This window comes from Lineus longissimus, chromosome 4 (genome assembly GCF_910592395.1).
Source record: "Lineus longissimus chromosome 4, tnLinLong1.2, whole genome shotgun sequence".
Taxonomy (NCBI): domain Eukaryota; kingdom Metazoa; phylum Nemertea; class Pilidiophora; order Heteronemertea; family Lineidae; genus Lineus; species Lineus longissimus.
The window spans coordinates 11798943-11811285 of NC_088311.1; the positions used below are offsets into that span (position 1 = coordinate 11798943).

A 12343-nucleotide genomic window follows, 5' to 3' on the forward strand; every position below is an offset into this window, starting at 1 on the left:
GAACTTTACGGCAATCCGCAAATCAACGTCTTGATGACTCCAAAATAGCGTGGGGAGTGAAAAATACGAGAAGAAAAAATAAGACGCTACTGTAAAGTCGCCCAGGAGCGGTCCAGACCAAAGACGTCCAGGAACCGTCCAGACCAAAACGACACGACATAGCGGCCCCAGCAAACAACGACTTCAAACTCGGTGTTTGCTTAAAAATTAAACGGAGTGTCGTCTTTACTCAACATTTAACTAATCTACATAACGGTATAGTAGTCCATCAGTGTCTCTCAAAAGTCACAACCCGAATTCAACGGGAATCTGGTAGAACCTAGTTAAATGTTACCAGGCTAAAAATGCCCAACCAGGCGCTTAGTCCAAAACCTGAACTACAGGTGAGTGTTCATAATTCACAACAAACTCTTGATTGTCTTACATAGGCCAAATCCTCAGACCAGTAGAATAATAAAACGAATCAAAGATCACAAGCGCAATTTACTGAGAGCAGCGATCCGCCTACACTCTCATTTTAAACGATAATCCGTGACGTTTAACACTTGTAGATTACTACTTTCAAACAAATACGGTAATCACAAACAGGCGCAAATCACAACCTAGCGCAAGATACAAACTGGAGCAAATTATGAGAGCAGCGATCCGCCTACACTCTCATAACTAGATTTCAATTATAAACTCGGCGATTTCTTGCATATCACGCGTTAATCCACAAGAACAGAATTCACAAAATGGTTAGTGTTTTGCGCACAAATACCAAACTGCGGTGCTTGGTTCTAATTTACGCGCCACTTTCCTCGATCAGACACATTTTCGCAATGGGTCGTTGATATTCGGAAGTAGCGATTTTCACCAGTGCCGATCGTACCATTCCATCTGCTCCTGGAAAGACCTTCATGACCCGAGCCAAAGGCCACTGGTTCCTAGTAAGATTGTCCTCTTTCAAAAGAACCACATCACCCTCTTGGACGTTCCTCCTTTGCTTCGACCACTTGTCTCTCTTCTGTAAGTTTGGCAAGTATTCGTACATCCATCGTTCCCAGAACAGCTCTGTCAGGTACTGCACCTTTCGCCATTCCTTCCGGAAAAGACCGTCTTGCTTAACAAATATCCCGGGTGGCAATCCAGTAATCTTCCGCTGCAGAAGGAAGTGATTGGGAGTGAGAGGTTCACAATCACGGACGTCCTCGGATGTTGCAGTAAGAGGCCTGCTATTGAGAATGGCCTCAACTTCGGCAAACAATGTTCTCAGTCCTTCATCATTCAGGAGATTGGTCCCTGCTACAGCTTTCAAGTGCTTCTTTGTGGATTTCACCAAGCGCTCCCACACGCCCGACATATGAGCAGCTGTCGGTGGGTGAAATATCCACTTGATCCCTCGCTGCTGTAGATCCTGCTCTATCTGGCCTTGGTTCCACTCATCTATGGACGACTTTAGTTCACGGTCAGCACCGACAAAGTTGGATCCATGATCAGAGCGTATTTCCTCGGGAGGTCCTCGTCTGCTAACAAACCGCCTCAGGACCAGAAGGAAATCGTCTGTACTCAAAGGCTGGGCAACTTCCAGGAAGACAGCTCTTGTAGTGAGGCATGTGAACAGGCACCGCCAGCGCTTTCTAGTGTCACGGCGGCCCCATTTCACGGTTAGGGGGCCAAAGAAGTCAACGCCAGGATACGTGAAGGGCGGCTTATAGGGTATAAGCCTGGTACGCGGTAGATCGGACATTACTTGCTCCATGGACCTCGCATTCAGGTAACGGCACACCCAACAATGTGAAATCAGTCTCTTAGCCAATCCACGCCCACCGAGGATCCAGTATTTCTTTCTTGTCTCTGCAACAGTTTGTTCTCTGCCACAATGTGCTAACTTCTCATGACATCGACGGGTGATCAAAATGCTAACATGATGCTTCCTTGGCAGAATGAGAGGGTGCTTTTTATCTGATAATAAGGTAGGTGCTCGTCTCAGTCGACCACCCACTCGTAACTCTCCATTGACCAGGATCGGTCCTAGATCAGCAATCGGACTTGTGACCTTGACCTCTTTGCCCTCCTGGAGTTGGCTGATTTCCTCCGAAAAGCACTCTTGTTGGACAGACCTTACAACCAGTGATGCAGCCTGATCAAGCTCCTCTAGCTGAATGTTGCCTGTTGCATAGGTTTTCCTTCTTAGCCTATTGCAGAATCGTACAACCCATGCTATCCTACGGAGTAAGGTTTGCCAGCTGCCAGTGTTCTTTATCACCTTTTCTAAACTAGTCTGGGCCTGTGGTTCTCCAACAGCAAGGTGAACTTGAACCTTGGTCCGAACCTCTGGATCATCTTCTGGTAGGGCATCCACTTCTGTATGTGGCCAGCAACTTTCTGGTTCCCATAGAAAGTCAGGACCCTTCCACCAGCGATGTTCTACTGTTATCTCCTCAGGCTTCAAACCGCGGGATGCATCATCGGCCGGATTGAAGACACCTGGACAGTGTCTCCACTCATCTGGACTGGTCAGGCTACGTATCTCCTCCACTCGGTTTGCTACATAGGTATGAAAGCGTTTTTTTTCATTTCTGATGTACTGTAAAGTCGTCTGGGAGTCGCTCCAGAAGACAACGTAATCGATTTTCAAGGTCAGCTCTTCTTTGAGAGTACAGGAAATCCTCGCAGCAAGGACAGCAGCTTGTAACTCAAGCCTCGGAATAGAAGTTGTCTTCACCGGAGCACATCGTGACCGACCAATGACAAATGAGCAGGTCACTCCTCCTTCTCCATATGCAAATCTGAGGTAAGAGCACATCCCGTATCCCGACTCGGAAGCATCTGCAAAACTGTGTGGGGATATCTCCAGTACATTCTCACTGCTGAGAGTGTAACATCTTGGAATCTCGATTTTTACAAGACTGGACAACTCTGACAACCATCTCTCCCAAAGCAAACATTCCTGTTCCTTCAGCGGGTCATCCCAGCCCAGGTTCTGTTTCCAAAGACGCTGCATCAAGTTCTTTGCTTCTAACACCACCGGACAAACCAGTCCGATCGGATCAAACAAAGATGACAGGGTAGCCAGCACACCACGCTTGGTCATAGGTTTGTTGCGGTCAAGTACTTTGAACTAGAAGATGTCCCGCTCCACATCCCACCTTTGTCCGAGTGTCCTAGATATTGGTAGATTATCCAAATCTAGGTCAAGGGAGGGGTTCGCTCGCTCACTCTCTGGTATGCTGGCCAAAACTTCACGGTTATTGCTCATCCAGCCTGTCAGATGAAACCCTCCTGTGGCCACCACTGAGGTCACATCCCGTCTCATCTCGATCGCCTTATCAGTGTCAGGCAATGACTGTAGGAAGTCATCCACATAACACTCTTGCTGCACTGCATCAATCGCTTCCTCAGCAAAATCGCCACGGCAGTCCTCAGCAGTCCTCTTGAGGATGTAGTTGCAACAGCTTGGGGAATCAGCTGCCCCAAAGATGTGTCTCAACATCTGATACTCAGCCGGTTCCTCATCACCACTGTTCTCCCACCATAGGTAGCGTAACTAGTCGGCATCATCTTGCTCAGAGACCTTCACCATCAAGAACATCTTCTCAATGTCTCCAACAAGCGCAACTGGTCCTTGGCGAAACCTAAGCAGTACACCCAGCAAACTGTTAGTGAGGTCAGGTCCTTGCATAAGTTGATTGTTCAATGAAACACCCTGATATTTCGCAGCCGCATCAAAGACCACACGCACCTAATTAGGCTTTTGGGGATGTGTGACACCATGGTGTGGTAGGTACCATGTTCTTGGTCCTCTTGTCTTAGCCTCCTCTTCAGTCAGCTTCCGAGCAAACCCTCTACTGATCAACATCTCCATGAATTTACGATATTTCTGTTCGTACCTTGGATCCAGGAACTTACGCTTGAGTGACTGCAGTCGTTTCTCGGCTACAGGTCTGTTATCAGGTAGCTGCACCTCCTTGTCTCGCCAAAGCATTCCGACTTCATACTGAGCACCGATCTTCTAGGTGCTGGCCTCCATCATCTCCAAAGCCTTCCGATCTTCCACAGACATCCCCTTGGCCTGGCTGGGAACAAGACGGTTTTCATACCCAAGAAGCTGCTTCAATTGATCAAGAGTCTCATTCATCGTTTCACCAGTTTTGATAAAGTTCACATTAGTCCTGTCGTTATCACCAGACTTGCCTTGGTGTTTTCCCAAGGGCCCAAATATAGACCAACCGAGAACAGTGCGAACGGCATACGGTTCACCTTCCCTGCCAATTCTGCTCTCGAAATGCACCTGAACTTCGGGAACGTTGGTACCGATCAGCAAAGACACCTTGTCCTGATCCACACACGGCAGTGTAATCCCCTCAAGGTGGCTCCACCTGGAGATATCTGTTGGCCTCGATGTCGAAATATTCAGCGTCTCTACTACTTTAACAGGCACCTGCACGGATTCTGACCCCATCACAGCTTCCACAGTGAGTGTGGATTTTCTAACACTCATTGACGACTCACCAGTCAGTGCACATATGTTCATAGTCTCTGAACCAATACTAGGGATGTTCAGCTGATTAACCAAACTGCTATCTACAAAGGACTCTTCACTTGCAGAGTCAAGTAGTGCGTATGTCTTGATCGTGGCTCCATCTTTACCGATTACCTTGACAGGAACAACTTGTAAGGCAATCTTAGTCGTTGGGGTGTCCGGCTTCGCATGTCCTAATGCATTGCTAGTTACATTAGTAACTGCAAAGTTCCCCGATTTGTCTGCTTTCTGCTCTGTTGCTTGTTCTTCTTCACGGGTGTGCTCAGTCTGCGGCGGTTTCTCTCTGTGCAAAAGGCTGTGGTGTTTCCCTTTGCACACCCGACATCTCTGCTCGCTGCCGCAATCACCAACACCATGATTCTTGCGCAGACAATTAAAGCACAAACCCTTTGATCGCACCAGGGCATGTCGCTGCTTCTGGCTTTTGGTCTTGAAGCTCGGACAGTTAATCAGATAATGGTCGGCGCCACAATCCCAACATTTCATCGTCCTTGACCGGTCTGCTGCAACCTGTGTCGCGAAGGTGGAGACCCCCTCCTGAGGTCTCGGTGCATTTCCCTTTTTGCTTGGGTTAGGCCTGCTGCTGTTGGTGTTTGCCTTTGGGTGTTCCCCCACAAAGCCAAACACAGGGTCGTTACTTGCTTGGGCTGCATTCTCGATGAACTCAACTATGTGTTTCAGGCCAGGGTTATCGCCCCTTTGCCGTATCCTTTCGGCCTTGTCCTGAAACTGGCCCCTCAATCGAAGGGGAAGTCTCTTCACTATTAAACTAAGATTCGACATGTTCATCTCACTCATTGCTGACAATGAATGCAAAGTTTCAAAGGTCATCCGGGCCTTGTCAGCAAAGTCTCTCAAGCCTTGCTTGTCGTTGGTCGCAATAGCTGGTCCCAGTGTCAGGGAGTCCACACAGGATTGTGAAATCATGTGTGGTCTGCCAAACCGCTGCTCCAACAGTTCAAGGGATTTCTTTAAACCCCCTGGTACACCTTCGAATCCTTTTATAGCCGTCTTAGCCTTCCCGTCCACAAACTGGAGCAGCCTCGACATCTGTTGCTCCTCAGACAAATCGTAGGCGGTCACCATTTGTCCGAAGCGAGACCTAAACCTTAGGTACTCGCATGGCTCACCGGAGAACTTTACTACCTCCATGGGCGGAAGACTGTTCTTAATGGCAAGCCTTTCCAAGCTCTCAGCAACCTTTCCCATGTGTTGACCGATCACCGACGTTTCCATTGGACTGCTTGGTCTAGGTGTGTACGAACCACAAAGGCCACCAGGAGTAGGGCTAATGGCCGGGCAGTAGGTAATAGGAGCTCCGGGTTGCATCCCATAACTACTTGCTGCAGGATAGTAAACTTGTCCACCAATGAGTACAGGTGTACCGCCACCAACAGGGTACACAGGTCCTGGTTCGATCACAGGTGTACCGCCACCAACAGGGTACACAGGTCCTGGTTCGACCACAGGTGTACCGCCACCAACAGGGTACACAGGTCCTGGTTCGACCACAGGTGTACCGCCACCAACAGGGTACACAGGTCCTTCTTCACCCACATCCCTACGTGGTTGTGGCCTGGAAGTGTAAGCCATCGAGTCGCCTACACCTTGTGACTGTTCACGCTCGAATACAGGGGCGTGGACCGGCGAGCCTGTAGCACATTCAGCCCCCGTCGCAAATCTCACAGTCCTACCTCCTGTTCTAGACACATCAGGTAATGTCGTGACTGTCTCTATGGGGCTTGGAAGATTCAAGACCGCGTTGGCACCTCCAGGCTGAAGATGTTCCCCTGGCGTGCTATGTCTTCTCTGTTCCAAGATCGAATCGATTTGTTCTTGAGTACTGCTGATTTCTGCTTCCAGCCATTTTATCGTCGCATCCGACAAAAGATCAAGTCCAGTACGATCCATCTTGTTGCGTTATTTGAACTATGTCGTCTCATCTAACCGAAATCAACACGAGTGACAACGATTTGTACCAGCATAAAGTCTTTAATTCCAAAACATGTGTGTACGGGTGCGGTTCAACTGCAAAGACAGAATAAGAACAAACATAAGACTCTAAAAGATTGTCACATCCACCTTGAAGACGAAATCAAACTAGTCACATCCACCTTGAAGACGAAATCAAAATTGTCTTCCAGCAGGTGCTGCCGCCTGGGCTTACAGACATAAACTAAATTACCTGTAGCAATCACCATACATAACTTCAGTGGAAAATTGGGCATGACCGCTAGCCTAATACTGTCCCTAAAACCATTAGAAACGTAGCTTATTGTCTTAGGATGTATCTAAAGATATTTAACCATACTCTTGCCACTGATTGCAATCGTTCTGTGCCCAAATCTAAGCGGGCCTTGAAACTGTATGAATATGGCGCAGCATTCAAAGTTAGTCGACATTGCTGCATTTAGGGCTTGATTTCGCCACAACTAAGGCTCACAATAACATGATATTTGTACAACACATAGAACTTACATAACGTTAAACCCTCATGTCGAAATAAAGATGACACACCGTTCTTAAAGCACAAATAAGTTGAACTTTACGGCAATCCGCAAATCAACGTCTTGATGACTCCAAAATAGCGTTGGGAGTGAAAAATACGAGAAGAAAAAATAAGACGCAACTGTAAAGTCGCCCAGGAGCGGTCCAGACCAAAGACGTCCAGGAACCGTCCAGACCAAAACGACACGACAAATAGGGGGCGTGTTTTGAGTTTTTTCTGCCAGTTGGCTGAAAAGAGTGGAAATATCAAAGTCTGTCTAATTTGTCGATTATCAAAAAATTTCCGTGGTCAATCACCAGTTTATTTTTCACCATTTACTTGCCCGACTGTCCGGAATAATATAATCTAAATTTCAGATTCACAACCGCACGCATTATTTGATGCGTCGCGGTCAAACATTGACAATTTAACTGCTAAAAGGCTTAAAAAATCAATTGTGGTCTTGTCTCAAATGCTGCTTTTTCACCTCGAGACAGCCATTTATTCACAAATAGCTCATCTTAGGACACAATGTACCCAACGGGAGACAAGATTTACGAACACACCGGTGACTTAAACCATTCTGGCGCTAATCGCTGGCTGATATCGAGTACATCACCAGTCTGCACCATCTTGGTTTTCCGAGAATTGGTTTAGCATTGTGGACGCCTGTACATCATGTACATGGTTACATAGTTCCGTTTTCAAGAAGTATTACACTCATGAAAAAAAGTGTTACTCGCAACCAGCACCCCATTTACACCAAACCCACAACATACCAGCACCCACACAATCCGATTTTTATACCTCGAACAGCCCGCGCCACGGGTATATGCTAGTTATATCAATAGAAGCTAGTTTTGTTTGCTATACAATTTTAACCGAAGTCATGATTTTCCTGCTGTGCAACTTTTTTACTTACTTTATGGCTCCTCATCTCTCTTGGGACATAAAAAAGGCGGATAAAGGAATCGGTTTAACTCGAATAGACACTTACCTTTAACAGATGCTAGTACTTACGACACAATAGAAACAGGGCAAACAACTATCAAGTATGAGAGGCGTATGCGGCGGCGAATAGCTTTTTCTGTCATTATAAATCTCAAACAATTGTATTGGAGGGTTTGGTCTCTGAAATGTTGTGTTGATAAAGGTCAACAGTCATATAACACTTTATCCACCGTGAGGCCACAACGCAATCTCTAAACCTCTTTCGATTTTCGCTGACCATCAGAGAGTGCCTCGTCCAAAGTAAGACCATTTCCAAACTCAGGCATTATCGTTTTCTTGATAAGACATGTGGTCTGATCAAGAAACTCAAAGGTCAAGCCAACAAAAAGATTGACACAAAATAGATAAGATATATATGAATGTGTCAATCAGTTTTCTGGAGTCGACAAAATCATGATCCGAAAATCTTAAATACGGAACCACACCAAAAATCATCCAGACTGCACAGTCAGAACTAGTAAAGATCGTAAATGTACACTGCAATAAACTGAATAAGTAGGAAACGATACTGAATACTTTTACTGAATACCCTTAATTCAAAGAATTTATGCAACATTGCCCGTTTTGATCCCGTGGTCAAAGACTACATGAGTTTTATGATGTAATCTCTAGGAACGATGTCAAGCTGGTCTTGGCATGCGCACTAGCTGTTTAGAAAAAAGCATTTTTTATACTCTCGTCAGTTCGCGAAATGTTAGAAATCGGATGCGTATCCGAATTATTACACTTCGCGAAATGGAATACATGTGGTTGTGCGATGAAACCATTAGAATTGAGATTTAATTTATCACAGAACACTTCTATGTCGAAAATGTTATGTGTATACTTCTTCAGACACTTTTAACCTTGTGTCGCGCATATTAACATATAATACGAAATATTACTCCAGTCCGAGTGAAACACAACGGAATTGGTATGAACAATAACATGGGACTCAAATGGGGGGGGGGGGGGGGGTCGCTTCGAAACTCTTATAACCTAGAAATGGCGAACACACCAGTGATCTCTCGCTTGGATTTTGGAATTGTTGAGGAGCTGGTGTGATGGAATGACTGATATGGAATTAGTGGGAATTTATGGATAAAGATGGAAGTAATTTATTACCATAAACATGCGAGAAACTTGCGAACAAGCGAGAAATAAGACGACAGTTTATGGGAGAATAAATTTGTTAGATTAAGAGAAGAATACAAAGGCACAAGATGGAAGACGCCATACTGTCACAATCAGTTCCGACGAAAGATACTGTCCCAAAGAAAGCTAAATTCCGTGAAGGATATCCGATGCACGACTGCTACAGTAAGCTGACAATGTTTGCGGCACGCAGTTATTTTTTTATTTATTTTTAAAAATTCAAATTCACTATGCCATACCAAATATATACATGAACATAAGACATATCTCTACGAAAATACAACATGGCACACTAGGGACAGTAAACAGGCTATGAACTGCCCTTAAAAGACAACAATAAGTTGCAAGAGCACAATAAGTTAAGTTGGACGACACAGAGCACAGCGACAAAAGCTTGTCCAAGTGCATGTGTTCTGAACATTAAAAGAAGAAACTTGCTTAGATATACTTATTTAAAAAAAACATGACCCTGCGTTTAAAACATTCATGGTTAAAACTACTTCCCTCTTTAAATGGCAACTGGTTCCAGAGCTTTACCGTACGACTAAACAATGAAGCATAAAAAGTTTCGGTGCGACAATACGGACTTTTATAAGTGTGGGATCACCTCTTCTGGTATAAAAAGTTACGTAAGACTCAACTGGAACACTAAATTTACCGGTTAGGCAGTTATGTACAGAACAAAATACAGGTCTAAAATCTCGCGTCTGAACGACAAAGGTAAGATATTTAATTTAAGTAGCCTGTCGGAGTAATCCTTTTCACTACCTAAAATATGCCGGGTGGCTAGAAGTTGGACAGCTTCTAGACGACACAGGTTCCGCTTTGTAGAGCTGTCCCATGCAACCAAGCAGTATTCCAGTTTACTGCGCACTACGCTGTTATACATCAGTTTCAAAATATTCACCTTTGAGCAATTGCCTGTGACTCTTCTTACCGCATATCATGCCCTACACGCACTGCTTGCGGCCTGATCAATGTGCTTGTTCCAAGCTAGGTCGGACTCGACAGTAACGCCAACGTCTTTTACATCATTAGCCCTCTTAAGGAGAGAGGGTTATAAAACTGGTTCCAAACGTCTGAGGCCTAGGTTTATTCGCAGTTTTAGGTGTAATTTGAGGAGATTAAAAAATTTAGATAGAGCGGGCATGGCTGCGGGTGCAAGTGCGCAGGCCCGAACCAAACATGGTTATAATTAACAAAGAAAGATTGCGCCAGTGAGCAAAACTGAAGCAGACGAGCTTGAACCTAAACATGCGGTTTATGCGAATAAATTAGTGACATCATCGATGATTTATGTGCTATTTTGAGCTCTCGGACAGTTTGATGCTATTAACATAATGTATGTCCGCTGGCAGCATTTTATTCTTACCTTGGGGTAAGAAAGTCGCTCAAATTCACTGAGTACTTTTCAAAATCATAGGAAAGAGAAATCATATGTTGTTCTGGAACACCATTCACAACTCAGGGGAGGAGGGGATCCTGCTTTTCAAGCAACTCATTTCATAATTTATGCATTCGTTCACTTCACATTCGACAAACAGCTTAAATGCAACTGTGCAATTGGTTAACTCGGCTAGAAAGTACGTCCAAACACTTCAAACTCATAACCAATGCAAGAGAAAGACTGTTACTCACACCTCAATCTTCCAGAAGACTTCCCAAAGCTGACAGCAGAAACTGCACACGGTTTCAAATAGTGCCGACAAGTTACCCACAGTGCCGTGTAATTTCAAAAAAGAGCATTCAATTCACAAAAAACTTACCCAAAATGGTGAGAAATGCATCTATTTCAATATAAATTCGGACAATTTTCTGGCGAAAATAAAAGCAACTATTGGAAATCAAGATGTTAATAATCGATATCAAATTCTAGCAGTATACAAACCATGCATTGATCGAGGTTATTGTGGAACTACAGTGGGTGCTTCGATCATAGGAACCGGAATCCGGACGCCATCCAGCCCCCACTCATAGGGGAGATTTATTGACCAGGGCCCGGTTTCTCAAAGATTCTGAAGTTTGTTTTGGTGACTTAAGTATGAGAATTTCTTAAGTTTTTTCTTAAGTTGATTCACAAAGAATCTTAACTCACCTAGCCAACTTAAGTGCGCCAAAAACTTAAGCACTGTAGCTACCGTACTTAAGCCACGACAGAGGGTGTCACAAAGATGGCGGCCTGTTCAGAATTTCCTCGAAAAAGCATGACTTTAACGATTTTCGACCATCTCTTTTTGAGGAAACAAACTTGTTTTAGATTGCACGGCTAATAAAGTAAAGTGGAAGGAATCTATTGAACAAATCTTCATAACAGGAAAACACGTATCGTATCTGATCCACAATACGGTTTTTCTTTACGGCTGACACTTTCCGTCAACGAAAACGTAGGCCTATATACAGTATTTTGCAAGTCCTACACTTTTAAGTTTCAGTTACCCCTTTTTTGCAATAAATTATGGCAGCATCGACTAGAACGTTGCTTTTGAGATGACCCCTTCTTCTCGCGCATGATGCAGTGTCGCCATCTTAGTCCAGACAATCTATGAAAATTTCGGCCTAACCTCAAACAAATTGCTACAAAAGGTTTTTTGCTGGAATTTGTTATTTGGACCCAAAGCAACATTTTCTGAAAAGTTTACTAAAATATGATCACGGGAAATTGGCTAATTAGCATAAATCCAAAATGGCCGCCATTTTCAACTTTGAGGCCCTGTATCTCCCTAACGGTTGATTTTAGACCATATAAATGTATTACGCATGGATAGAAATATGATACCAGAGAATCGATATCACTCATTTGATATGTCATGTGACATACCCATGACGTCATAACGTCCTAATTACAGTGTATTCTAACGAGAAGTTTTCGACTGCAAACATATTTCAATGAATACTTCACAACAATTATTAAATGCAATCAAACTGCCTGTGCGTTATGATAAAACCATGACGTCATGACGTCAATGTGGCGTCATGACGCCATCTCTGTGTTTGGATTCATATCATCCCTTCCAGACAGGTGGATTGTGGTTTGTTTTGATCTTATTAACTTATAAAAAAAAGATACACACAAGTTACTTGAATTCCTTCAGGACCACAATCCTTTTGAAAACAAGGATGGTCTGTACAATATCGCCACAGGAATGAGCGGTTCAGAGTCCGCTAATCCACAGCATGCAGAGGAA

General features: G+C 44.4%; 2 protein-coding genes across 2 annotated transcripts; both read right to left on the reverse strand.

The window, feature by feature from the left end:
• Positions 1–784: 784 nt before the first annotated feature.
• LOC135486053 (uncharacterized) lies at positions 785–3076 on the reverse strand. The gene has a single exon (XM_064768536.1). The coding sequence runs from the start codon at positions 3074–3076 to the stop codon at positions 785–787; it is 2292 nt and encodes a 763-aa protein (XP_064624606.1).
• A 27-nt stretch (positions 3077–3103) lies between these two features.
• Positions 3104–3475, reverse strand: LOC135486054 (uncharacterized). Its single transcript, XM_064768537.1, has one exon. It carries the CDS (start codon positions 3473–3475, stop codon positions 3104–3106), a length of 372 nt encoding a protein of 123 aa, XP_064624607.1.
• Positions 3476–12343: the final 8868 nt, after the last annotated feature.